The following is a 26,831-nucleotide window of genomic DNA, read 5'->3' as shown; positions in this document are numbered from 1 at the left end:
AAAAAATGTAGTTTTCATAGGTGTATCACAGCCAGGATAGGGAACACTAGCCAAAGGTAACCATATTTTCTTTTACCTTAATTCTAATATGCCAATAGAGTTTCCAGAGGGAAAGATCCGTCTGACAAAATTGAAGTCTCCAATGTACAAACTCCCATCAGGCCCAGAAGCAAGAGCAACTGGGGCAAAGAGTTTACTGTTGAGTGCAAGACCATTGCAGTTGGAGCAGGAGACACTCCTCTGGTGTCCATTGCCCATCACAGTGGAGATGACTGGTGGCTGCTGGGAAATGAACATGTTTTCACCATTTCCTTTGTGTACAATTCCTAAGGGGAAGGAAGGGGGAGAAAACAGGAGACAAAAAAAAAAAAAAAAAAAAGCAAATGTATAGTGCTTAAACTATTCTGCAATTTGGGCTTTTGAAATCCTACAGAACAGCAGATTGGCAAAATAGCAAAAGCCACCTGATCTGTTGAAGGCTGTGTCACAGGGTTCCACTAATCTCTTCCAATTTTGTTCAGTCCCAAGTTTCACCATCGCTGCTTTGTCAATTAGTGGTGAGTGGCTATTTTAAAAGCCAACATCATGAGGAGAACTCATGGTTGCTTAATGCTCTAACAAATTGACTGTTAATTGCAGTGCTATCTGATTTCTCAGGGATTACTACTTTAATATTCATTTTATTCATAAATTTTTATTAGGTAGCAGAGGAATTTCTGAGGCAGTTTGAATATTTAATTAAAGGAGATTAATAGCAGGACTACTATGCATTTTTCACAAAAGAGCACTGAGTGGCAGTACAAAATCAATATTCAAATGTAAATGTGAGTCCTTCATGGTATATAAAAATGGTGCAGACTGCAGCAAAGCCAAGCTAGAAGTAACTGAGGCACAAGCGAATTTCTTACCAACAGGAATATATTATGTGCTGCCATAAAGTTTAAAACAAGTTTCCAAAATGTCAGTTATTTCAGTACTGCTCTGGGGCATACATTGTTGACTCTTCCCAGATACTAGGTTGTTAGCACCAGATCCAGTGCAAACATGCATTTTCTTGGGTAGATATCTGCAGTGTTTATTTTAAACAGCAATGTAATAATATATTTAAGAAGTACATTTTAAATGGCATATTATTGTAAAATTTTGACTTTTTCTGAGTGAAAGTTGAGCATTAAAGCATTCATATTCCCCTTAGAAATCCCAGCATTTCATCAGGAAAAAAAAGTAGCATAATTAAAGGAATAAACACAAGGGAATATACTTTTGGAGGACTCTTCCTGATACTCCGAGAACTGGGGTGCTGCAGTAAGGATACATTGAGACACTTCAGTGTTTTCATGAAGTAGAGTGGATGTACCTGTGTGTGTGCTGTCTCTCTCCACTTTTGTAAAACTCTTTTTGTGGCTCTCAGGTAAGCCAAATTAAAATTCTCGGTGGAATTATTTAAGTGTTGCCACAGCTGTTTTCAAGAGAATTCTATTAAAAAAAAAAATCTGAACAATAAAGGACAGAATACTTGTATTTGGTTGAACATTTGCTTAAAAAAAGGGCATCTTAGAAATATGCCAGCAAAATTAATGGCAATATCCTCCCTTATGTACCGGATAAAAATGCAGCTAAATGAAGATGCTGCCCTTTGTCTGAAATTAACAATGTAAAGGTAATCGTTCAACTGCCTCATACAAATGCCAGTAAATAATTAGGGCTCTGGAGAATATCTTTTTTGCTGTCAATAAATGTAACCATGTACTTAATTTCAGGCTCTCGAGCTGCTGCTTTAATTTTAGCCAGTGCTGTGTTGCACTGGGGCTAGAGTTACTGTAAAGCATAAAGTCCCTTTAAAAGTACTCCTCTTTCCCCCAGATAAATAAAAACTGAAATCAATATACTTGCCCATCAGAAGAAAAATTTAATTCAGAGAATACTTTGAAAAATTGGTTAATAGTGCATTTGCTTGTATTCATCTGCATTTTTACAAGGACTACATATAGGAACTAGCATTTCTGGTATGTGTTCTCCTCTGGATTATGAGAAATACCCTGAAGATCTTCCAAACTGACTGACACCTTTCTGTTAGAAAACATTCAACTCAGATCATGTAATGAATTGTAAGAGATTGACCCTCTGGACTGAAGGAAAAGTAGAAAAGGAGTTCAGTATAGCTGAGAAAAGGATGGGATCCTCTGTCAATGTGAGCTTCATATCGATGCAAAAACATATACATTTAAAATCTTAAGCTTGCGGTGACAGCCATGCATTGGAATACATATTTTTCACAGCTAAACTGCAAGAATCAGATTTTATTATTATTTTTTTTAAAGATAATTAACATGTGGCACTATAGCATTGTTTGTAATTGGTATGGTTTCTGCATGTCAGTTCTTGTCCCTCCAAAGCTCAGACTGTGCTGTTAAATCCAAGTCTGTATAATTGTATCTATTCATTCCACAACTTTTCTATTCTATTTATTTTGTAACCTCTCTGAGAGGAATAGCTTTTATGGAGAGGGAGATAAGCGTAGCCACCTCGTCTCTGAGCAGGAACAGCGCACACATCAGCAGAGCTACTGGAAGCATGGCTTAGTGGCTGAAGTTAAATATAAGTTCTTCAGGACTAGTTAACTCAGGAAGCAAAGTGGTTTTAGTCTGAAAACAAAATTGCACTTTGCAACAGAGAATTTTTAGAAAGACATTTATGTTATTGTCCAATGCTATTTCTGTAGTTAATCCAGTGACAGTGTTTCAAAACTGGATAAATTTCATGCTTCTCAGAAGTGCAGCTCTCCATATGCACAGAGAAATGTTTTAATTAAAAATGAAAATCTGAATATATTCAGATTTTCATTTTTAATTATGAATTTATTCAGATTTGAGAAGGCTCCTCATGCTTTTCATTTCACTCACAGTTGTATGGAGATAAGTCTGAATTGTATAATTCTAGGTTTGATTCATATCCTCCTCATTATAAGTATGGTTTATTTATCCGAAATCAACAAGCAGTTCACTAGTTTCAAGATCAAAAGCGCACTAGTTATTTTTATCTTTTTTTGGTGATAAAGTTGACTATTTAGTTTTGCTGCTTTACTATGGGCCTGCAGGCTGCTCTGTTAGGTGTGTCCTAGCTATGATACAGTTATTGTTTGTCTGTTCCTAACTACTTTTCTAATTCATATATGGCTGAGTGAGGTGTGCTTGATTATGCGTAATAAAGCCTATTATGGTCATGAGAAATAGGCAAGGCACTGCTCTACCTGGGCTTTGTGTTCCTCGCTGGAGATGCCCTCATACGCAACCTGTGCACAAAGGAGACTCGCAGACTGCAAATCAAGCGTGTGCTTACACCCTGCCCAGCTGCATCTCTGTGCATAATGGATGAAGATCCAAACACCTTCCCTCCGATTTCAGCCTTGACAGTGCCCAGCGCACTGAGAACACGAGAGGAAGAGGAGTGTGTATGAGAGGCTGTACATTCGCCATTCTCACTGTTGGGGTGGGGAAGAGGGCACAGGTCTCTTCACAGGATTTCAGAGGAGGCACTGTGGTCACTGCTCGTCAGATTTCCTGAGAGGCTGTGCCACACAGCTGTGATGGGCCAGCAAGCAATTTGTCACCATACACCCCGTGCTCTGGAAGGCAGTGGTTTAGCCTCACTTGCGTTGTAATTGTCTGTTTTACAGAGTCTGAGAACATGCTAGTGCCTATATGGTGAATGATAGTAGTAACCACTGCAGTTAGCAGATAGTTATATAAACTATATATAAACTGGACTTAGTGCCAGCAATTTAGTCTTGAAATTAAACTATGTAAGTGGTAAATTGGCACTAAAGAGGAGGCTATAGGGCACACAGCTGGGGGCTGAGCTGACTGAGGTCAGATTTCTCTTTGTGTTAAATGTCAATAGCTGGCATTTAAAAGAGACAATCTATACAAACCAGTAAGACAGGGCATGAAAGAACTGCTATTTAAAATGTCAAACTATTTTAAATCAAAACAGAAATCCAGATAATTTACAAACTAAATCTGACCTTTTGTATTTGGAATATTTATACTGTAGTTGTGCATTCAACAACAGAACTTGTAAAAACCTAGCAGACATACCTCTGTACATGAATCTTCATTACAGAAGTTTGTAGATGGAAACAGATTTCAGTGGACAGACTCCCAGTAGGAGAAAATTGAGAGAACTTCACTGAATCCAGCACTAAAATGATTTCTGTGATCTGAAATCTGACCCCAAGTCTCCCAAGCAAAGTGAGTTATTTATCTGCAAAATCATACTTTTTTTTTTCAGTTAGCTTCATTTATAAGTATTGTTTTAATAGTTTAATCTCACTAAGACTTTATTCCTGATTAAAGAAGTTAGGGGAAGAAAAAAAAAACACACCACAAACAAACCAGGAATAAAATAAAAGCAATGAAAAAACAGATTCAAGTCTCCATGCTTGAAGAATCTGTATGCAGCGTTAATGATGTGACATAAAAAGCATTTCCATTTTTTTTTCCTAATGCTTTGATTGGATTTGAATAGATTGCTTATCCCAAAGAGTAACTGAACTTCTCTGAAAAGTGGGCAGCAACGAAAGCTTCTGCTCAGCAGACTGGCAAGGTGGTTTTAGAAGGGCCACCTCTTACTCAGCTGTTCCATTTCCATGCATGTTTTGTCTCCCTAGAGCTGTGACCACCAACGCTGCTACTAATCAAGGTTAGTCATAGGATGAATTAGGAATGTAGGCACTTCACTGAGAATATAACACACCATAAACTGACCTAAAATGTAGTACTTCCATACAAGCAGTGTGAAAACAAACTTAAATGAGCATGCCCTTTTCCCACCCAAATGACTAAACTGTGCTCATAATCACAACAGTTAGGGATATTAGTGTTTAATACCTGGGAGCCAGAACATTAAAAACAGGCTTTCAGATGGCATTTACAGTTCATTTCTGAATAAAGGATAGTGCAGATTCAAAGAAAGAGGATTAAATGTTAGAAATAGTAATACTGAAAATCTGAACAATTAATTCCTTTAAAATTTGTATTCTTCTGTGTGGCCAGTTAATAAAGGAAGGACTTACCACTTTGTGGATTTAATACATGGTGTTTGTTTATTGACCAGCCTCCCAGATTTGAAGCATCCATTTCAAAGCCTTGAAGGGTTACTGTTCTTTTCTCCCACAGAATAAAATCAGGACATGTTTCATATTCATAACCCACGGACACTGTAACCAAATAATTAAAGATCTATCAGTTTAGTTTTTTCTCTGTGAACTACTAAGTAATTTTCATTCTAGGTTTTGATATTCACCTTTCAAGTAATGATGTCATTAATTTACCTCTGCCTGATTGCTACTGTCAAATGGAATTTTTAAACAGAGTTTAAGGGATTAGTATGTTACGACAGCTATGGTTACTACAGTTTCAAAGCAGAGAACTTTGTGTTATCAGTTACAGATTGTCTTAAGAACATAAATCTCCTCCAATGACTTCTGACTTGATAGTTTATTGTATTTCTGTGAATTCTCTGAGCAGTAGCCTAAACAGAAAAACAAAATCCAGGTTAAAACAATCTGGCTTTCTTTTTTTCTAAGTGTGAGCATATTGATATTGAATTCTCATACACTGGATATTTTTGAAATGTAGCAATCTTTAACCTAAAGATCGTGCTGTAATTATAAGGAATGTAGCTGGGCAGAAGTGGATTGCCAAACTGAAAGTTATGTTTTGACATCAGATCCCAGAAGTTTGATCTAGGAAATATTAACACATTTTAGCCTTTCCAAAATAAAAATGCCTTCAAAAATATTTTAAGAAGAAATACAAAAATATTTTAAGAAACACTCTTTTCTGACATTTTCAATATTTTCATCTCATTTTTCTACCTAGCAATTCTAGGTATGTTTTACCTGAACCGCAAATAGTTTTAATATAATCAAAATTCTGCTACTAGATTCAATCAAAATATTTTGACCAGCTCTATAGTATGGAACATTTTTGTTTTTAAGATAAATATTCTATGCGAAACTGAAAGCTGTTCCTTACATCAATTTTACTTAGCAGAGCTGCTTCATCAATTCAGTAGAAAGAACATGCTTTTGGAGCTAAACTTTGACTTGTAACAATCATATCTCAAGTACTGTACATACTGTACATTTAAAACTTACAGGTTTCAGTCTGCATGCTCTGTTCAATTTTTCACTTACAGGAGCACTTTTGTCTAAAATCTGCAACCAAGGTGACTCCCTTGTCTGAGTGCCCAGCTGCAGGCATGGAGCCTCCTCCAGAACAGCCACTGACCTCCTGTGCTGGGATGAGCCATCAAGGTTCAGTAACTGAACATGCTATTTTCTAGGTGTTAATGCAGGGAGAAAATAAAGGGCTGATTTTTCCTACAAAGCAACCTCATGCTCACCTATACGTTAGTATCTTTACTCCATTCATGCACTTAACACGCTCAATCCTGTGTCAGATGTATGTACTTGAGAAGAGTAAAGACCTATAATACAGTGTCACTCAGCCTTGCTAAGTGAACCATTACAGACCCACAGGACAGACCTTCAGCTGCTGTAAGGTACCATACTGATATTTAGGTCAAGGGAGGCATAACAATTTTCACCAACTGAGAATCTGTGCCAATGGATCCACAGTGGCACACTTACCAGCACTGTAGCTAACGCTGCAAAGTGCATGCTATTCTCTGCCTATAGCTGCCAAATACCCTCTAGAGATTACAGTCCCCTTTCTTAAAAGTTCTTTCTTCCATGCTCACAGTTAGTGGCTGCCTTTTTGTCCCTTCCCATCAGTAAGCGACACTTAGACAAACATTCACTTCATATTTACAAATATGTTTCTATGCATACTTATATTTAAGAACAAAATCTATTCTGCACACTAAAAATTTCCTTCTGACAATTTAGGCTTCAAAAAGGAACTTTTGAGTAATTTTAACACTGGATATCCCGAACCATCTAAAGGGAAGCACTTATCTGCCATCCATGAAAATTTCCTATCAATTGTTTTGCATGCAAAATAGTCAAGGTGAAGTGTAACAATTATAAAGTCAGCCAAGCAACTACAGTGCTACTTGAATAATAAATATTTTGTGTCTAGAAGGTTTGCAAAAACACTGATTTTGTAAGTGAACTGACAATCTCCACTTAACCTCATTGTGGGGTGTTACTTTCTGGTTAAATTCATTTATTGCCCTTTTTTTTTAGTTGACTGAGATTTCACTGCATGAAGGAGAACTGTTAAATCTTTGGACATTAACAGCCAACAATCTACACTTTTCACAAAAATTTTTAGAAGAATCAAGAATAATCTGTTACTAGAGCCAGCATATCATGGTTTAAGGGCTGTTGCTGTTTCTCCTGCTGCTCTTCCAAAATAGAGATTAAAAATAAAAGACATGATTAAACATGACAGTGACCTCTACTTCAACTTCTAAAGTATTTGTACTTACCAGCATCTTACTCTGAACAATGAATATAAGGAACTCAGCTAAAGTAATAAGTAGAATAATAAACTGAGAAGACCTAAGACTATTCTTCTCAAGAGTTTATATTTGCATCCGGAAGGGTAAATCCTTGCATTCCACTTCCTCCTGCTGTGGGGAATTCAAGGACTTTCAGGAGAAAGAATGAGCATGTAGGGAGTTATACAGGAGTATTTACTGAGGTTTGTATTGAAATCTCTCCTTTTCCTATGTTAGGTTACAAGAGCATGCAAACTATACCATGAAGATTTTGTGGCAACATTCATGTGACCTTTCTTTTATTTAGAACAAAAAATTGCTACTTTATCATTTCTGCTGTTCCTTTGAGAAAAGAAAATGGTGGTGTGTTAGACTTCTGGAATAGATAAACACCAGCTAACATTTTCTATACAAATTTAAACAAAACCATTTTTGTGTTGAAATATGCTCAAAGTCTCCTTTTCTATAACTGGTTACATGATCATTTCTGTCAACAATCCTGAAGAAGAATAAAGATGTTTATAGGAGTTATAAAACCAGAGGCAGACAGTTGTATTCCTGAGTTCCACGACTTCAACCTGCTGCAATTTAATTTAATTAAAATGAAATTTGAACAGAATGCATTATTAAATATTGGTAATATACTGGAAGAGAAAACTATTTTGACAAAATTTATATAATGGATGCAGATAAAGGTCCCTGAGTACTACAGTGTCAAATTAAACCTTTATTAGAATCTAACAAAGTATTCTAAAAATGCACTTAAAATATAATGATTTTTGTTTCAGTTTTGCAAGAAGCATGGTTAAACTAAATTAAGCAAAAGCAAAAAAATCAACACAACACCAATTAAACAATTAAAAAGTTGTTACCCAGCACCATTGTATAAGCTTTATGCATATTTAAACATATAACTCATCTGCTTCTAATTTGGGAATCTACAAACATCTACAGTCTACTATAACTACAGTTTCATTTAGAAGATGTTATGTATTTGATTTGAGTTGTTTTAAATTCTAGGCATGTATTAGACCTGATGATCATAAGAAGACTCTTAAATGATGGAGAGGGAGCTGGTGTACCTAACTTTTCCATCTCAAACATGTTAGCGTTAACATGTATTGACAGAGCCTGAATGCAGGGCTTGTGTAAATGAGACAAAGAAAGCTGCAAGTGCCTCCTGTAACATTGCTGGTCCTGCCTGATCACCAGTGGGTGCCCAAAAGGCATGCTTGAGTTTTGCTTTTGTTCTGGATTTGCAGAAATATGTGTATGTGAAGGCAACAACTCATTTAATACCTTCTGTCACTGCAAAGTACAAGCAGGAAGCTGTATCTGTAATGAGCTAGGGCTAGATTTGCCCCCGAACAATGAGGTTCCATGGGATGAGCTGAAAAGGATGCTCCTGTTCCCTGCCACATGCCAAACCCAGGGGTCCAGAGCGCTGTGTCAGTGCCAGCCCCTACTGTCCCCTTTGTAAAGCTGTCCACACTTCTGCAGATGTGAGCTGGATGTGGTAGATTGGAGGCACGTGGGATAATGCATCAACTCAGAATGCCTCATGCTAAAGGTGAATTTAATCTCTTTAGGCCAATTGTAACGTGTGAGCTACAGCTGAAATGAGAAGACCCATGCTGCTCCACTAGCATTCAAAGCAGATCAGGAAACTAAAGAAGCTGAAAATTTATCAATTATTTTCTGGTTGCTTCAGTTTTTAGCTGAATTTGTTCCTGATCTGGCTCATTTCATGATCAAATGTATGTGAATGGTGGCCCATGGGAGAAGGAGGGAACACAGGAACATCCCCTCTGGCAGCAGCCTGCACTTCTGTCTGTTTAAATAGGCTGCAAGACCACAGCCTTAAAATAAGCTCCTTGTTTTCTGGTATATTCCTGTGTACAACTCATGATGTAAATCATACTCTCTATTTTTGATTCTAACATTATCCTTTGCTGACAACAATGGTTACATCTACACCATTCTCTAGGTAGGAAAGAAAGTGCTATTGTCCTTCTTTCTCCCGTCTCCTCTACGCACAGATGCTTCACAGACTACCTGTCTGGGAGCACATGGTAACAGGCAAGTGCAGATGTGCTGGGAGCTGCCAGAGCTAGCACAGCCTGGATGGCACCTTTGTCTTTGCACTGGCCAATTTGTAGGCACACTAACTGCAAGGATGACACAACAGGTCCTTAACGCAGCTTCTGGCTATGCATTCCTTGTGAGGAAGGTTGGCTTCATGTAGCCCTTGCTATTCTTATTTTACAGCCTGATCCTGCCAATGCTTCTTGCTATAATCCTTCTGACTTAAAAAGCAAATCAGAACTCCTACAGAAGTGAATAAGGCTTATTCACAGTACTAAGCTCCACTGGTAAAATAAATAACCTTGATAGAATGTATCTGTAAAATTAGTCCATTAAGGAATATAACCCCAGAATCAATTAAAAGAAATAGCATGTCTTTTAGAAACCAAATAATGAAATTCATGCCAACAATGGCTGGCTAAATTGTATTTTCACTGACAACTTTTCTGTTGCAATTCTCAAAATTGCTGTTTGTGCTGCTTGGTAAAATAGATGATGAAACGTAGTATTTTTCTCAGAAATACTTTTAAACAACAAATCAAGAAGTCCTAACTGTTAGGGATATGAAATGGAGAAAGAAAGTGTGCCTCAAAGTTAGAATTTTGTAAACCCTAAGTGGAAATGACATTTTAAATGTCACAGCCAAAAAATGACAGAAGCAATGACACACCAAAGGTCATATTCAAAGTAACATTCAAAAACAAAGACAGCTGAATATAATGCCATTAGTACATAACCATTCTCAGAGGGAAACAGGGATTTTCAAATTGATTAAATTGGAAAGATGACATCAGAGGAACAAGAAAATAAATGTTTCTAGGATATCACAGAATCACAGAATCACAGAATTTCTAGGTTGGAAGAGACCTCAAGATCATCGAGTCCAACCTCTGACCTAACGCTAGCAGTCCCCACTAAACCATTTCCCTAAGCTCTACATCTAAACATCTTTTAAAGACTTCCAGGGATGGTGACTCCACCACTTCCCTGGGCAGCCTGTTCCAATGCCTCACAACCCTTTCAGTGAAGAAGTTCTTCCTAACATCTAACCTAAAACTCCCCTGGCTCAACTTTAGCCCATTCCCCCTCGTCCTGTCCCCATATCACATGGGTCAACTAAGCTAAAGAGGCATTTGATGTAAAAACAATGCAAGTATGGTAACAAAATTTATAAGCTCTATTTTCCTGGCTTAGTGCATGTTAGTGCTTCTGCTTATATTAAGGTAATTCTACGTACCCATAGCCTCTGCCAGACCAGAAACCTTCTGTCCATATATATCTGTCTTATTCCAGGCAAATGTGTATACCAAATTGGCTGCAGCAGGAAACCATTTCTGAAGCAGACGTCCTTCAACAGCAACTATCAGATGTACTTTTGTCATTCCAGAAGGGATGGTTGCGTGTGTCAGAATCATGCGCAGCAAAGTTTTATATCCTGGTGTTCGACTGCTCAGATAACTCAGCTTCACAAAACTTGAAGGGATTGGGATTTCCTCCTGGACCACCTTGGGAAAAAAAACAACAATATGAAAACATTATTATATCTATAGCCAGGAAAAAAGTACAATTATGTTTTTTTGTAATAACAACAGATGCTTGCTTTAGTTTTCACAATCATGATGTGAACACAGTACCACTTACAATGATGATTTCTTGAGCAATGCAGTAGCCAGGCATATTACAAAATGTACAAAAATGAAAACTTACTGGATGGCAGTCCATCTATTTTGATAAAGAACCTTTTCCTCTAATTCTTTATGTTTATCTGCTGAGGAACAAATACTACCTCTGTGGTCATATAAGCATTAAAGCTCATAATGCTCTCTATGAGCATTACATTTTATTATTTGGTTTACTTGATGAGTGTTGTAAACCCAAATACAATCAAAAACAATTATATATATATATTTTAAATATGCACACACTTCATACATTACTTCTTGATTTGAAGACACTATCCTGCTTTGGAGGCAGTAACTCTAATCTGGGGAGAGCTAAGAAAGAAAACAAACCTTCCTGCTAAAGCAGTTTCTGCACAGAAGTGCTGGCAGTAAGGCTAAACTCCAGCCAGAGAGGGCATGGCCTAAGAAGGCACAGCATTGGAAACCTAATGAGATAACTGGTGACACATAGCAGAGAAGATGAAGCAGCACGGGTGTTGTCGTCTCGCTAACAGGTGAGTGCCCAGGATGTGCAACGGAGTTCACATCCCGCAGCACTGCTGTCAGTGCCATTGTCTGAATCACTTGGATTCAAGCTGGCATGGCTCAGCCCATGGTGGGGTAGTATCAGTTCCTGGCTGCAATGAAGTTAAGCCCCCAGCAATGAGAGGCACTGCAAGACTGTGAACTTGTGTGGGAAAAAGAGAAGCTTGGCCTTGACCTTTTGAATGATGGACCTTGGAGCTACAAAAAGGGAGCTAGCTCTTGTGATCTTGAGGGAAATGAGCTTTTATGGGGATGACTGACGTGGAACAGACAGGAGAAGAGAGTGGCTTCTTGGAGAATACCAGCACAGTCACTCAAAACCCACTAAAAACCTTAATAAGGTTAATGATTTTAGTGTATTTCAGTAATAACAAACCAACCTGTCACAATGTTACATTAGTCAAGCTTGGAAAAACACAAACTGTTTTGTTTGTATTCCCATTTTCCTATAGTTCTTGTTTAACAATATATTTTTTCACTTTCCAAACACTCTTATTTACATACTGCAACAGTATAACTGTCTAGGATTGCTGCAGTACAGCTGGAGGCCTGCCAGCACTTGTCCTTTCAACATATGAAATGTAGTGTTGCCAGGGAAATCCTGCTCCCTTTATTGTTCCTGATTTGCAGTGTTCCCCTTCTTTCCTGCTGACATCCCAGCTGCCCCCTCTGTCATGCATTTGACGACATCTCTTCTTATTTTTAACAGAAAAGCAGGAAGAAATATTCATGCATTAATACACGTTAATGCATCTCCTTCTCCTATTATTCTGGGTTATTTTTCATTCTTTTCCCAGTACTGTACAATACAAGCTGACACTCTAAGGACCCTCCAATGCCAAAAAAAGGACTGGGATCAATTTCTCTCTGAGTAGACTGCATCTTTGGGTACCTCCATTTTCAAACAAACAAACAAAAAACAAAAACAAAAACAAGACAACCTCATGTGAAGGAATGTAACCCATTTTTTTCTTACTGATGCACATCAGTTATTCTTAACTAACATTCTTAGTGCCACTTAGTATGTTCTGTGAAGCAACCCTGTGGCCATCAGCTGGCTGAACCATGATAATGTTTTTACACATACACAGATGTTTAAACATCACAGAGTTCAATCAGAAGTCTCTTACAGAGAGACCCTTCATTGTTTTCTTCAACACTTGGAAGAGAAAAAAGTAACAAGGATGGAAATATTCATATCTGTACCTAGCCTAAAAATACTCTCCATACTTGCTTAGTGAAATTAAAAGAGAAATCAAAAGAGGTCTTATTGCTTGAACTCTAAGTGTTCAAACAACATACAAAAAACTGTGGGGACTCACACGATCTGAAACAGGTGTAGTTGTATTGTGTTGCGCATACCACTTAGATAACCTCTTTTAAGTCCCAAATAAAAGACCAGTTAAATGCAAAGTTAATTACAAAGCGGTTCTAAACACTCAAGGGAGTCTCAAGAAAAAAAAAAGACATTTAAATATATACAATCCAAAAGATCATGTTCAAATTGCTTTGTGTTAGTGTGTAGAAAGTAGTAAAGACAAGCAGCTAACATATAGCTGGAGATGCTGTTGCAAAGAACTAGATGTGAATGGAGGAAAAATCCCTTGGAGTCTTCATAGGATATTGGGTCATGTCTCACACGGATGTATGGTGAAGTTGCACTGTTTATCTGTAACTTAGGAATGGTTTTGTGCATCACTATAAATGAATCATGATTTCAATAATAAATCATGGTAGGATTCCCCACCTCCTCCTTCTATTTTGAGGTAAGGTATCATGTATCTTAAAATATTAACAAAATGTAAAGAAAGTGAAAAATGTCTTGCATAACAGTAGTAAAGAGATCTACATTGGTGTCATTGTGATAAGTGAGTAACATCACAGGAGTTAATTGCTCACTATTTGCTACCATCTTTTTCACAGCAGCGCTTTCAGAACTTTCTAGGAACAAAGGGAAGACAAAGGGATATATCAAGTCTACAGTGAATACTCAACATACACCATCTCTACAATTCAGTTTTAAAGTCTGAGACTGCAAATTTTGAATTCAAAATGTAACCACTGATTTTGGTTAATTTTTTAGCATGTGTACATTTGGTGTCTATGTGTCTTTGTGTTCACACATATCGAACAGAAGTCTACATGCCTTGGGCAGAAATGATGGGCAAAACTTTAATGATACCACAATTATATGAATAATTTGGGGATATGAATAATGGGGGGCAAATTTAACATGAATGGATTTGTTTGACTTTCAGTGTCAAAATTCATTGTTACTTGCATTATAACCAAATGTTTCCATGCTAGAGATATTTTGTCACCATTACCAAATAATTATGTAGTTTTCATTAATTAAGTCAATTAATGGTAACCTTCAACATTGTCTAGAACTTGTTCAGCAAACAATAAAATTGTTCATTTGAAAGTAATTTCATTACCTGTAGCTCTGGAATAACGGTTCCTCTTTCTGGGCAGGATCCTCCAAATGCTGTCAAGGGTGAAGGGAGTACAATTGGATTTGGGCTGATAAAACTACTGATGTCACAAGATGGTATGTCTGACTCTGTTCTTTGCATCACAACTTTGTCAACAATGATAAATCTATTCCAAGGCAACCAAAGTGTCCTTTTTTCAGATATGAAAGGAGATCTGTCAAAAACTAGAGTGACAGAGATGCCTCCAACAGCCACAAGGTCAAAACTGGAAAAGACAAAACAGAATGCTTTGTTCTCATTTTATCTCATTTCTACAACTTTCAGTGTAGAAAAAAAACACAAACAAAAACTTTATATTGCTCATTATGGCCCTTAATTTACCATGTAAAATCATTCAAGTATATCTTCCTGATGTCCCCTTCAGTGAAGAAGATTTACCTCTCTGTGCTTTCTCCCTGTATGCATCAATAGCAAGGTATAGCACTTCACTGTTATTTTTCCCTTCTCTCCTCTATTTATCAACCAGAATATTAACAAGTCATCTGTAACAAAATAAGTGTGGACCCAGTCACTTTGGATTATACAAAAAATTCCTGGCCAAGAAAGGGATGCTTATAGTCTATGAAGGTACAATAGACAGGATAAGTCTAACATCCCGGTCGGACTTTTCTTTCTTGACATATTCTTTTTCCTTTTTCTAGAAGTTACAGGAGAAAAAGCTTGAGTACACTGAGCAGGTGACCCCTCTGTGCAGGATATGAAGATTTTGGGAAAGATGCTGATTAATTGCAGTGAGCACTGAATCACCTCTTGTAAGTAAGGCAGGTGATCTGGGAGCTATCATGAAGAACCTTCGGCAAATATGGGCTGCAAAGCAGTGAGACACAGAAGGTAAAATATACATGGTCTCAATTTTCTGAGCTTCTGACATCCACAGTCAAGCAACAGAAGGTAATATGTAAATAGATACTTCACCGTCTGTATTACTGAATGCATCTATTATGGAGACTTTTGATGGTAACAATCTGTGATAAGAAATCAGACCTAATTATGCATATTTCATTACATTTCCCAAATGATACCGATTATATTCACAGCAAAATACAGGTAGCATATTTTAATGCAACAACTATTTCCAGACTAGAGTAAATAGGAAATGGTAATTATTAACTTTCAGTAGTGCGATTTGAAAGTCAAGAAACTAAGGTAAAATAAATATGCATGCTCTTTATGATTATAAACTGACTAAGGCAAACAAATAAACAACAACATCAAAAAAAGCCTGTAGAAATAGTTACAAATTATACTCTTTCCCTGCTGGAAGATAGCTTCTGACTTCTTGTCATTCACAACACAGCCAAGAGAGATGAAGTCTTATGTAGCTTTTAGCAGTTTAACCCAACTGAAGTTCAGGAACAAATCATGACCCTACTGGCAATGGATGATGAACCCTGGAGTGCAGTATAGAACATACAGGAACTTATCTTTCTGAGAACTCATCTCAGTCCTGCAAGGTTGGGGAAGACAAAGGAAGACGGAATTGTGCAGGACTAGCTGCAGAGCAGCAATTTAACCATTCTGGCTCTGGGAGGAGTCTGTTCCCACTTTTACTTGTATGGCTCAGGTGATCAGCTAAAGTAGTTAACTTTGTTGACACCTCAATAAACTACTTGCAAGATTTACATCTGAAGACAGAAAAAAAAAGAGGGAAGACAGGGAAAACTGAAAATGTCAAGGAAGTGCTGGTACAGCAGTACTGTCAGAATTTGACTCCAGGTGTTTGAATGTCACTAATCTTGTTGCTGTACATTTTTTTCTCTTTTCCCTTTCTTCATTAGTTCCTTTACCACACCAAGCTCTAAGTAAGTGTGCTCCCAGAGCAGAGGGTCAGTTGCCATCCTGAGTCCACACTATGAACAGCGATCTCCATGAGAATTTGGCTCATGCACATGTGGTGGTACATGGTCCTAACTATAAAAATGTTACACAGTGACAAAAACATCTCACCTTCCATCTTGTCGACTGATGGTGTATCCATACTCATTGTGGTGTAGAAAACTGACATTCACTCCAACCAAAGGTGTTCCATCTATTGCTAGCACCTGGCCTCGAATGACACATGCACGCCTGTAACAGAAAGGGCAACATGAGGACATCAGGAGGATGAGAAGGGTACTGACTTCAAAATTGGTGCTACACATTCCCAGACAGAACTACTGTGATTTCATCATGACTTGATTTTGAAAGAAAATTCAAACAAGCCCAAAAGATTGATTTGGAAAACCATTATCTCATGAAGAAGACACACAGGCTGTCCTATGAGTCGCTGGTGTATCAAGACTATATTTCCATTTCCAGCCATATTTCAGGACACCATTTGTTCTGCCATTGAATACCAATGCAAAGGTTTCACTGATGGCATGATTTAGCTTGCTGCAGCTCTAGTGGTGATGATTTGTGAAAGAAGAGAACGAAACCTCATTCTTTGCTGCTAAGAATAGGGCATTGCTGTCTGTTAGAAAAAAAAGCTGAACTAATGTGATAAGGCAGCAGTGAGACACACGGTCTTTGCTGAACTTCAGAAAGTTATGTAGGTAGATCTAAAGAGCGCCTAAACAGGCATAGCATATTTTCTGAATCCTCCATCACAGGTTGTGTCCTTTTAAATTTCCTCTAGGACATATCGGATTTGTACACTCTTTCCAGCATAAAAATCTTCCCATTCTAGTATAGAGGTTGGAACATGGCAGCGCAACAGAATACATCAAAATCAAGAGGCAGGAAAGTGAACTCATTACTAAGTGGGTCTAATTGAAGGCTGACAGAATCATAGAAAACAAGAGCTGAAAGGAAGTACAGGAGTTTATCTTGTCCATTCCTTTGCCTCAGTAAGATCAGGTATACCTACATTACTCCAGACAGATGTTTGTCTAACTCTATATCCTCTCCAAGTAACCCATTCCAATGCTTTTGTGTGAGTGCTTTACTCATGGTAACTTCTTCAGACCATCCAATCTAAATCTGAACTGTTGTCCTTCAAAACTGTTACTTTCACCCTAGAATGGACGTGATGAAGAAGTTTCTCTCTCTTTTGCAGCTTTGGCCTTTTATGTATTTGAAGACTGAAACATAAAGGAGACAAATCTCACCAAGGATGAAGAATAATAAGTGAAATACTCTAATGGTGCAGATTAGGACCTAGGGAGATTTACTAACGGCTTACTTACACAGCTACATTCCACTAAAATACCTTTCAGCATTTTGCCCCATGCCCTCAGGTACTCTACATTAGTACACCTCTTCTGGCTACAAGGATTCAGGTTTTGGGAACTAATGATACAATAGTACATATTTCCTGGAAATATGGTTTCAAATGATGAAGTGAGCAATGTAGTCAGAAGCCTTTTGATAACGTTAAGGTTTGTAGGGTCAAAAACATTAGGATGCCTATAGCAGCAACTGTTATTAATTACTATAGGCAACATATTTAAACATTGTTATGTTGTCCCCTCAAGTTGAAAGTTCACATTAGACCTCAATAGACACACCCTACCTTTGTGAAGTGAATATGTATCCTAAAGAAAAAACAGCTCATCAAATGAAAATTATTTAAGAGTCTGTATGTAAACTTAAAAATATCCCTTGATAGACTAACTGATCATGAAATCATGTACACAAGTTGGAGACCATAAATTTCTGAAAGTTTTGAATTGTTTCCTAAGATCCAGAGCCACTTGACAGAACATTAATTTATCACTATGATATCACCAAACACAACTGACTGTGACAAAATGTAACCAGTATAAATTAACCCATTTGTGAGTGCACCATTCACCACAGTCGCTAGTAGGAATTCTGTGCTCCCAGGATATCAGCAAAGGTGCTGAGAATTCCCAGAGGAATGGGAGAAGCTGCATGAACACAAGTATACAAAACAGAGCTCCGATGTACCACCTTTTCATCTTCTACACTAACTAAGTTGGTTGTGGCTTTCTTTGTGGGCAAAACTTGCTGCTCCAGTGGAGGCAATCAAGCTCTTGTGCATCTCAACAGACTCACAAGACTCGCTGAAATAGAACAGCCAGGTTCAATTACTCCTTGATTTATTAGAATAGAAACTACTAATTTCTATTTTTTTTCTCATGCTTCTGCCATCAATAGACCTGCCTTTCCCTTTCTAATCCCTTTAATTAGTGCACTCCATTTGTTTAAAAAGCATATTGGTCTGAGAGAGCCCTAAGAGTCATCATTATTTAGTATATTATTCTAGAACTCCTGTTTGTTCATTCACTGATTCTTCCACAAAAAAACGTCTTCTGACTCTACTCCTTCCTCATATTTTATCAAGCACACAGATTCGTGTGATAACAACTCATCAAAGTCTTCATTATTTCATCCATAGTCTCTTTCCTCTACTTATTCACTTCTTGTTATTCATAAATAATATTAAGAGACTTATTTTTCAACTTTCTCTTTTTTTTATTTGTCATATTTTACAAGCCACACATATTTACAACATGTGATAAAGACTCATAAACCTCATTATTCTACATTTATCTGTATAGAACTGTCTTTCCAGTCATTTAGATTTCAAATGTTCCAAGCCTTCCTGTGTGTTGCTACATTTGTCCTCATTATTTACTGTCTTTTTACTACCCACTCAAGTCGAAGAGTCTTTACTCTTTGGCCTCTTCTTGAATTACTAGCACCTACTAAGTCTCCAACGAGGCATTTGATCAGAATTACTTTTATTTTTTGCATTTACTGCAGGTATTAAAACCTTTTTTGGTTACTTTATGGCTGGCACTAATATCAAGGGCTCTGGGAAGTAACAAACCACCCCGAGGTTGCAGCAGGCTGCCTCTCCTTTCCCACTTCCCTGACAGCTCACAGAGTGGACAGCCAGGCTCTGAAGGGAGGCACACTGGTTTGCAGAGCCCCTGCAGCTTTACTGCTTGCAGAAGACTTCACTTCATTCCTTTTCTTACTAGAACTTTTAGAGCCCTTTCCCTGCAGTGATGTCACTTTTAACTCATTTCACAGTTTCCTTGCTTCAGTGTTCACCCTTTTTCTAGATGAGCCTTAGACCTTTGCTACTGCTCACTGCTTTTCTTAATTTTAACAGAGAAACCTCTAAAGATCATTATGTCTCTCTGATGTGTTGTTTTTTCCTCTTTTATTCTCAGCCTCTAGGACTTACTCTACACACTTGTGACTGGCCTGCTTTTATTTCTCATCTGTGATAACAGCTCATGTTATCTGCCCAACAGTCACTTAACTTGCAAAGATTGCATAATCTTGGACTAAGGCTGCCCAAATGTTTTAACTTTATAGTGAGTGCAAAAATGTCTTTTCCAATTTAGTGCATCTGGGAAGGAACATGTCCCTTATAAATTGCCTTGGTGTTTTCAAATTTATTAAAAATGTTTCAAGTCCCTTGGTACGTTGTACTAAGCCTGCAGCTCCAGAGGGAGCAGTCAGCTTTTTGAGAGAAAGCAGAAATTCCTCTGGATTGCAGGTGGCCTAAAAAAAGTAGGATTTCTCTATAAACTTTTAATGGGTCATTCTACATGTAACTGAGGAGCTTAGCTCTGTGAATGTCTGATCTCTGCCATCAGGCAGTTTGACATCTCTAATTTAAAAATAAATAGGAGTTTAAAATTCTAGATACATTCTTTCACTGCTTGTAAAGCATTTTATTATTCTGCCACCATCCTGTCTTGCTCTACTACTTCTTATTTGTTATTTTTCTGCTTTTGTTTTGTGTGCTGACTTTCCAATATTCTCTGAGCACCTCCAGCTGATACATTAGGTTCAGATGTGGAACTTTGTAAAGCAACTTGTGAATTCGCAAGTGTCACCTTACCAGGAGATGCCATTTATTGTATTACATTTCTGATTAAAACCTTCAAACAGAGAAATTAAGCTAAAGGCTAGTAAGGTACATTTATTTCTTCCTGCTGACAATGTTGCTGTAAGCAGCCTTTGAAGGGTAATTAATTCAGTACCATGCACTGGACCCCTTTTGTAGGCAATTTGCAGTGAGTCAAATAGCTTGCCAGCAGCATGCATTAAAAATACTCGGCAAAGAAACAAGCTGAAAACCTTCCTGAGAAGGGAAGTTGATAAAAACATTTTAATCCGCTACATCGTGCTACATGCAGTGGGTCAAAATCATTCCTGATGTAAGCAAGTATGTTTCCATTTATTCAGAATTTGTCTAATCTGCCTTTAAGCATGTTACTGTTTACGTTGGGAGCAAGTCAAAAACCCTGTACAAATGACAGTTTTGACATAAAAAAGAAGTAAAATATATTTTGAAAACATTCAGTTCCTTAACATTAATTTTGGTCTATGCATTGAGCTAACACACTGACTATGTTGTAGAAGCCAAGTGTTTAAAAATCGTATCTAATCTAAAGTCTAAGATGCAAATGCAAAAGGATAGATATCACAGCAGTTGTCAGAACAACTAATTTCAGTATGTGAGGTGATGTTGAAATTGCCAGGATATGGCAGAGACCAAACATGGTCTGTCTGAAGTACAAAGATAATCTTCTATGTTTTTTTTGATAGCTTTCCCAAAGCCATTCAATATCAAATTGGCTTTATCTACAGTGAGATTCATGCAAACATCACCCATATTGGAGTTCCACTGACATACGCTACAGTAAAGCACTGCACAATGTCATTTGAGTCAGAAGACTGAAAACATCAGATAGATGTTTCTTCTTTAATCCTCCTAATGATCTCAGAGACTTACAAAGGAGCTTTGCAAAATTCTGTAAATTGAGCACCAGTGGGAATGGATGCCAATGCTCCAAAATAAATGAATGGTACTATTTCATCTGATCCTTCCAGTGCTTCTTGCTGAATCACCAGTGTTATAAAATAAGTGGCATTGCAGGCAGCCAAGAGTTAATATTATCTGCATGGAGATGACTTCTTCAGCAGTAGCCAAAAGGAGATTAAAAAACCCAAGCATTCTTTGGTCTTTACCAGATCAGCGGGATCACAGATTTCTGATGTATTTACTGTAGTAACTGTTTTCTTCCTGTTTTTTTTTTTTTTTTTTTCAATAATCTTAACTCCCAGGAGACGAACAGACACTAGATGACAGCCAGATTGACTATGTCAGGGTAAGATTTCTGAACAGAGACAGCGCAGCTAAGCATTGCCTCCTGAGACTCTGCTATTCTGTCATCCTTAAGGAAAATCCTGTCAGTTTTTAATAATGTTTGACTTATGGATGAGCAATTTTTCAACAGCCTGGAAGGCTTGAGGATCAAGCGAAGTGTGGACCGATGAACTCCTTAGGGTGCCCAGTACATTGCAGATTACTGTTGACAAAACCCAGGAGACATGGCACAGTGCGAGTCTTAAGGCACTGTCCTCATTCTGAAGATACAGACAGCCCCATTTGAATCACTAAGATCTTTTCAGCAAACCAACTGATTTCTTTACTGTAGGAGGAAATAATATCTGGGGTGCAAACAATGCAACAACCCAACTACAAATTGTATTCCTTTGTATTATAAAGTCTGAAGTATCAAACCATGGCGAAGATGGGCTGCTGCTCACACCCAAGCCTTCAATGTTCTTGGTTCTCCAAAAGCATGCCGGACATAAGGGTAAAGAAACAAAATACTCAGAAAAAGCTTTTGAATCCAAGTTAAATCCCATCAATGATAGCTTTAAAAGATCAGTTCCTTATATCTATAAAAGCACGCTGATGATATTACTTGCAATCTGGCTGCTAACATTCGCAGTGTCACAGAACACTGTACAGGTGACTCGAGTGCTCACCTCCTTTGAGAAAACACCTCACTGGAAGGCATTTTGATGAGGGAAATCTTCCACTGGTGACTAGTATTTTAAACTGCAGTCTGCTGTGCAGTGTATACAGCCAACCAAGGATCTTGTACTAGGTGCAATGGCACCATTTTCCATTAGCGATGTACACTCCGAGAGACCCAGCATTGTCAGGTAGGTGCTTTTGTACCCACCTGACAATGTAGTTCATTTTCATGCCGTATTGTCCTACGTATTTATAATATCCTGTTCCATTTTTAATAGTGATTAAATGGTTAGGTATTTTAGATCAATAAGGACTGTTTACATATTTACTTTATTAAAAATAAATAAGTTACAAAGACAGAGTGCACTGAATTTGTGTGCAGCTATGGAATGAAGTTGAGGTTGCAACCTAAGTGCTATCTACTGTGCTGTGAAAAAAAAATCTTATGCCCTTATTACTGGAACATGGTTTATCTAATATATAGGCCTAGTTGACAGGGTAGTAGTTAGGTGATGTGGATGATTTGTAGATCTCTTTGTCAGCATGTAAGTTATAGCTTCCCAGGTGAACTACAGCATAAAAACTTATATGTCCTTATATTTCAAATGTTCAAGAAAATATGTATTTCCAGGTTTCCAAGCAAGTGAGTGCCCCTTTCCTATTGCACAGTCTTTTCCTGTTAAAGTGCAAACCAATTGCACGCTCAACAATCACACACTACTGTTTGCATGACAGTTTAAGAATAACTTGCAGCACAAAATGGTAAACTTCACACTGTTCAATCCATCTAAAGTTTTTAAAAAAGTTTGTTAATTAGATAACCAGATTATATGTAAATAACATGTTAAATAACACAAACTCTGTTGGGCAGAAAGGTGACTACATACAGCATGTATGAATCCAACTCATCTTTCTGCTTACTGCCCTTACACACATCTAAAGCATGAATACCTGAACTTCCCCCCACTTATTTTTCAAGTACAAGATGGATTACCTTTCACAGCAGTCAAAGTCTTGATAATGAGTAGTAGTGTTTGTTACTGTGACACTTTTATAAACTAGTTGGGTGATAATGGGAATACGATATGTAAGACTCTCAGTAGTTGACTTAGTAGTAGTTGACTTATTTCATTGCTTTTATGTCTAGAACAAAGCTTACCTGCTCTCAAATGAGACATCTCCAGGGATCACATGAGTGCTTTCCTTCCCAATAAGGAATCTGATTCGATCATAAAAGAGCCTTGGAGGATGCTGAGAGAAAGGCGGTTGGCTGTGTTGTATAAGGTCAAGGGGATCAGGTGAACCCTGGCAGAGAGGACTTGCATAACAATTGTTTTGCTGACAACAGTCAGGGTCTACACAGTCTGTCAAGCCATCTAAAACAGAGAGAATAGAAACTTCAGGAAATTGAGTGATTCTGAGAACAAAGCACAGTGTTTGCTATTGGAAAGCATGGGAGGTATTTAATCAATTGGAAGGCATGTTGATTATGACACATTCAAATTCAATAAAGCATTTAAAGCATGTTAAAGACAACAAAAAATCTTTTTACAAATACATCAACACAAAACGGAGGACTAAGGAGAATCTCCATCCTTTACTGGATGCGGGGGGAAACCTTGTTACAAAAGATGAGGAAAAGGCTGAGGTGCTTAATGCCTTCTTTGCCTCAGTCTTTAGCGGCAATACTGGTTGTTCTCTAGATACCCAGTACCCTGAGCTGGTGGAAGAGGATGGGGAGAAATATGTGGCCTTCACTATCCATGAGGAAATGGTTGGTGACCTGCTACAGCACTTGGATGTGCGCAAGTCGATGGGGCCGGATGGGATCCACCCGAGGGTACTGAGAGAACTGGCAGAGGAGCTGGCCAAGCCGCTTTCCATCATTTATCGGCAGTCCTGGCTATCGGGGGAGGTCCCAGTTGACTGGCAGCTAGCGTGGCGCCCATCTACAAGAAGGGCCGGAGGGCAGACCTGGGGAACTATAGGCCTGTCAGTTTGACCTCAGTGCCAGGGAAGCTCATGGAGCAGATTATCTTGAGTGTCATCATGCGGCACTTGCAGGGCAAGCAGGCGATCAGGCCCAGTCAGCATGGGTTTATGAAAGGCAGGTCCTGCTTGACGAACCTGATCTCCTTCTGTGACAAAGTGACGCGCTTGGTGGATGAGGGAAAGGCTGTGGATGTGGTCTACCTTGACTTCAGCAAGGCTTTTGACACTGTTTCCCACAGCATTCTCCTCAAGAAACTGGCTGCTCTTGACTTGGACTGGCACATGCTTTGTTGGGTTAGAAACTGGCTGGGTAGCTGGTCCCAAAGAGTTGTGGTGAATGGAGTCAAATCCAGTTGGAGGCAGGTCACTAGTAGCGTTCCCCAGGGCTCAGTATGGGGGCCAGTCCTCTTTAATATCTTCATCGATGATCTGGATGAGGGGATTGAGTGCACCCTCAGTAAGTTTGCAGATGACACCAAGTTAGCTGCGTGTGTCGATCTGCTTGAGAGTAGGAAGGCTCTACAGGAGGATCTGGATAGGCTGCACCGATGGGCTGAGGTCAACTGTATGAAGTTCAACAAGGCCAAGTGCTGGGTCCTGCACCTGGGGTGCAACAACCCCAAGCAGAGCTACAGGCTGGGAGATGAGTGGTTGGAGAGCTGCCAGGCAGAGAAGGACCTGGGAGTGATGGTGAATAGTCGGCTGAATATGAGCCAGCAGTGTGCTCAGGTGGCCAAGAAGGCCAACGGCATCCTGGCTTGTATCAGGAACAGTGTGACCAGCAGGGCTAGGGAAGTGATTGTCCCCCTGTACTGGGCTCTGGTGAGGCTGCACCTTGAGTACTGTGTTCAGTTTTGGGCCCCTCGCTACAAGAAGGACATCGAGGTGCTTGAGCGAGTCCAGAGAAGGGCGATGAAGCTGGTGAGGGGTCTGGAGAACAAGTCTTATGAGGAGTGGCTGAGGAAGCTGGCGTTGTTCAGCCTGGGGAAGAGGAGGCTCAGGGGCGACCTTATCCCACTCTACAGGTACCTTAAAGGAAGCTGTAGCGAGGTGGGGGTTGGTCTATTCTCCCACGTGCCTGGTGACAGGATGAGGGGGAATGGGCTTAAGTTGCACCAGGGGAGTTTTAGGTTGGATGTTAGGAAGAACTTCTTTACTGAGAGGGTTGTATCGCATTGGAGTGGGCTGCCCAGGGAAGTGGTGGAGTCACCATCCCTGGAGGTCTTTGAAAGACGTTTAAATGTTGAACTTAGTGATATGGTTTAGTGGAGGACTTGTTAGTGTTAGGTTGGACTCAATGATCTTGAGGTCTCTTCCAACCTAGAAATTCTGTGATTCTGTGTGATTCTGTGATTTACATACATGCTTAATTCCGGGTGGGTGTTTCTCTCTAGTCTTTAACACTGTATCACCTCATAATGTCCCCACAGAACAATGACAAAACAGAAGCTCTGAACTAAGTGACTGTGGAAGAGCAGGACTGCACTACACACTTGTTAGTCCACCAAGTGCACGACCCACCCTGTGCAGCTGATCTCTCTAATAGACCTTCACTATCCCTACTGTCTATTCATACCTGTGAAGAATATTCACTAACCAGTCTGCAATAACACAATCTGAAATGTTATCCAAGTCTCATAAGCATCCTTACTGTAGTAATAATTATAATAAAAAGATCCTTGTTGCAGTTTTCTGACTTTTATTTAAGAACTACAATAGTTTTATATGTGCTTTAAGATGTTTATTTTCATTTATTGGTCATGTTACTAGAATGATCCAAAAAGGCAGAATCATGACTATAGTCCTTTTGCAGTTGGTGATAAACAAACCCCCATCCTGATGCAGGCTCTGTCCCAGTGACCTGACAGGTACAGTCTTCTCCATGGATGTTTGCCCAAGGAAAGCAAATATGAGAAATGAAAACAAACCTATTTCTCCTCCCTCCATTCTTCAAGCATGAACAGGAGAAATAATTGATTTTTCAAAAATCTACATTTCTTCAGGGACAAACTTACAGCTCTGTTTGGGGGTGAATGTAATTTACTTAAACATCCAAATCTTGTGATTAGAACAGTGAAGCACTGAAGTAAATCTAAATTAAGCACCTAAATAAATTTTAAAATTGGACTATTGGCATTTAATTCCATCTATTGGCAGCTTAGATGTCCAAATTGCCTAAATTACATACTCTACCAGAAACAGTCAGACTTAATAAGGTACGTTGAAATGCCCAAGTATCTCCTTAAACATCCATTTTATGATTTACCAGTTGCTAACTTCCTTGGACTGACAAGCACAGTAATGCATATACAGCAAGATTAAGGCATCATATTTTTTAACCTTCAAAAAAAGACATCTCTTCTTTGTATTTTTAACAAGGTCAGTCTGTATTAATGTGGAGTCATCATATCACTGTATGGATTTCCCTTGTGTTAAAATTGGAATGCTACAGCATCAACATACTGTCAGACATTTTCACTTCAAACTTTGACTTTTCCTACTCTGTTCATACCAACACTTCGTGTCTATAAAACCCTACCTCCTCAGGGCAAACTGCATTATCAAAGCTGCTGTAGCTTTGTCATTGACTTTAATGGGTGCAAGACCAACCCTCAGACAGCTCTGCTCTTTTCTCAACAGAGCACGCTGCACTGTGTGAGTACTCAGTAAATAACAGCATAAAATATTCACTTCGAAAGGAAAGAAAAAGCCCTTCATCTGAACAAACAAGTATAATGTAATGGGCTTTCCTGGAATCTGAAAATCCTTGCCTGACCTTGAACAAGGTGATTGTTTGGCTACACAAAAAATATTAACAGATCCATCCTATTGCAGCTGGGAAAT

The 26,831-nt window shown here is 38.6% G+C and overlaps 1 protein-coding gene across 5 annotated transcripts in view; it reads right to left on the bottom strand.

The window, feature by feature from the left end:
- The window catches only part of TENM1 (teneurin transmembrane protein 1), a 1,172,023-nt gene that overhangs the window by 63,945 nt on the left and 1,081,247 nt on the right, over positions 1 to 26,831 (bottom strand). For all 5 annotated transcript variants that reach the window (XM_084534131.1, XM_084534133.1, XM_084534134.1 and 2 more), the window contains 6 exons: positions 23,155 to 23,371; positions 16,205 to 16,324; positions 14,201 to 14,462; positions 10,793 to 11,060; positions 5,075 to 5,218; positions 77 to 326 (listed from right to left, as the gene is read on the bottom strand). In XM_084534131.1, coding sequence (XP_084390257.1) covers positions 77 to 326; positions 5,075 to 5,218; positions 10,793 to 11,060; positions 14,201 to 14,462; positions 16,205 to 16,324; positions 23,155 to 23,371 — 1,261 coding nt within the window. The remainder of the gene's footprint in view (positions 1 to 76; positions 327 to 5,074; positions 5,219 to 10,792; positions 11,061 to 14,200; positions 14,463 to 16,204; positions 16,325 to 23,154; positions 23,372 to 26,831) is intronic.

Source organism: Aythya ferina, assembly GCF_964211825.1.
Source record: "Aythya ferina genome assembly, chromosome: 13".
In the NCBI taxonomy this organism is placed as follows: Eukaryota; Metazoa; Chordata; class Aves; order Anseriformes; family Anatidae; genus Aythya; species Aythya ferina.
This window is presented reverse-complemented; position numbering and strand designations above follow the sequence as displayed.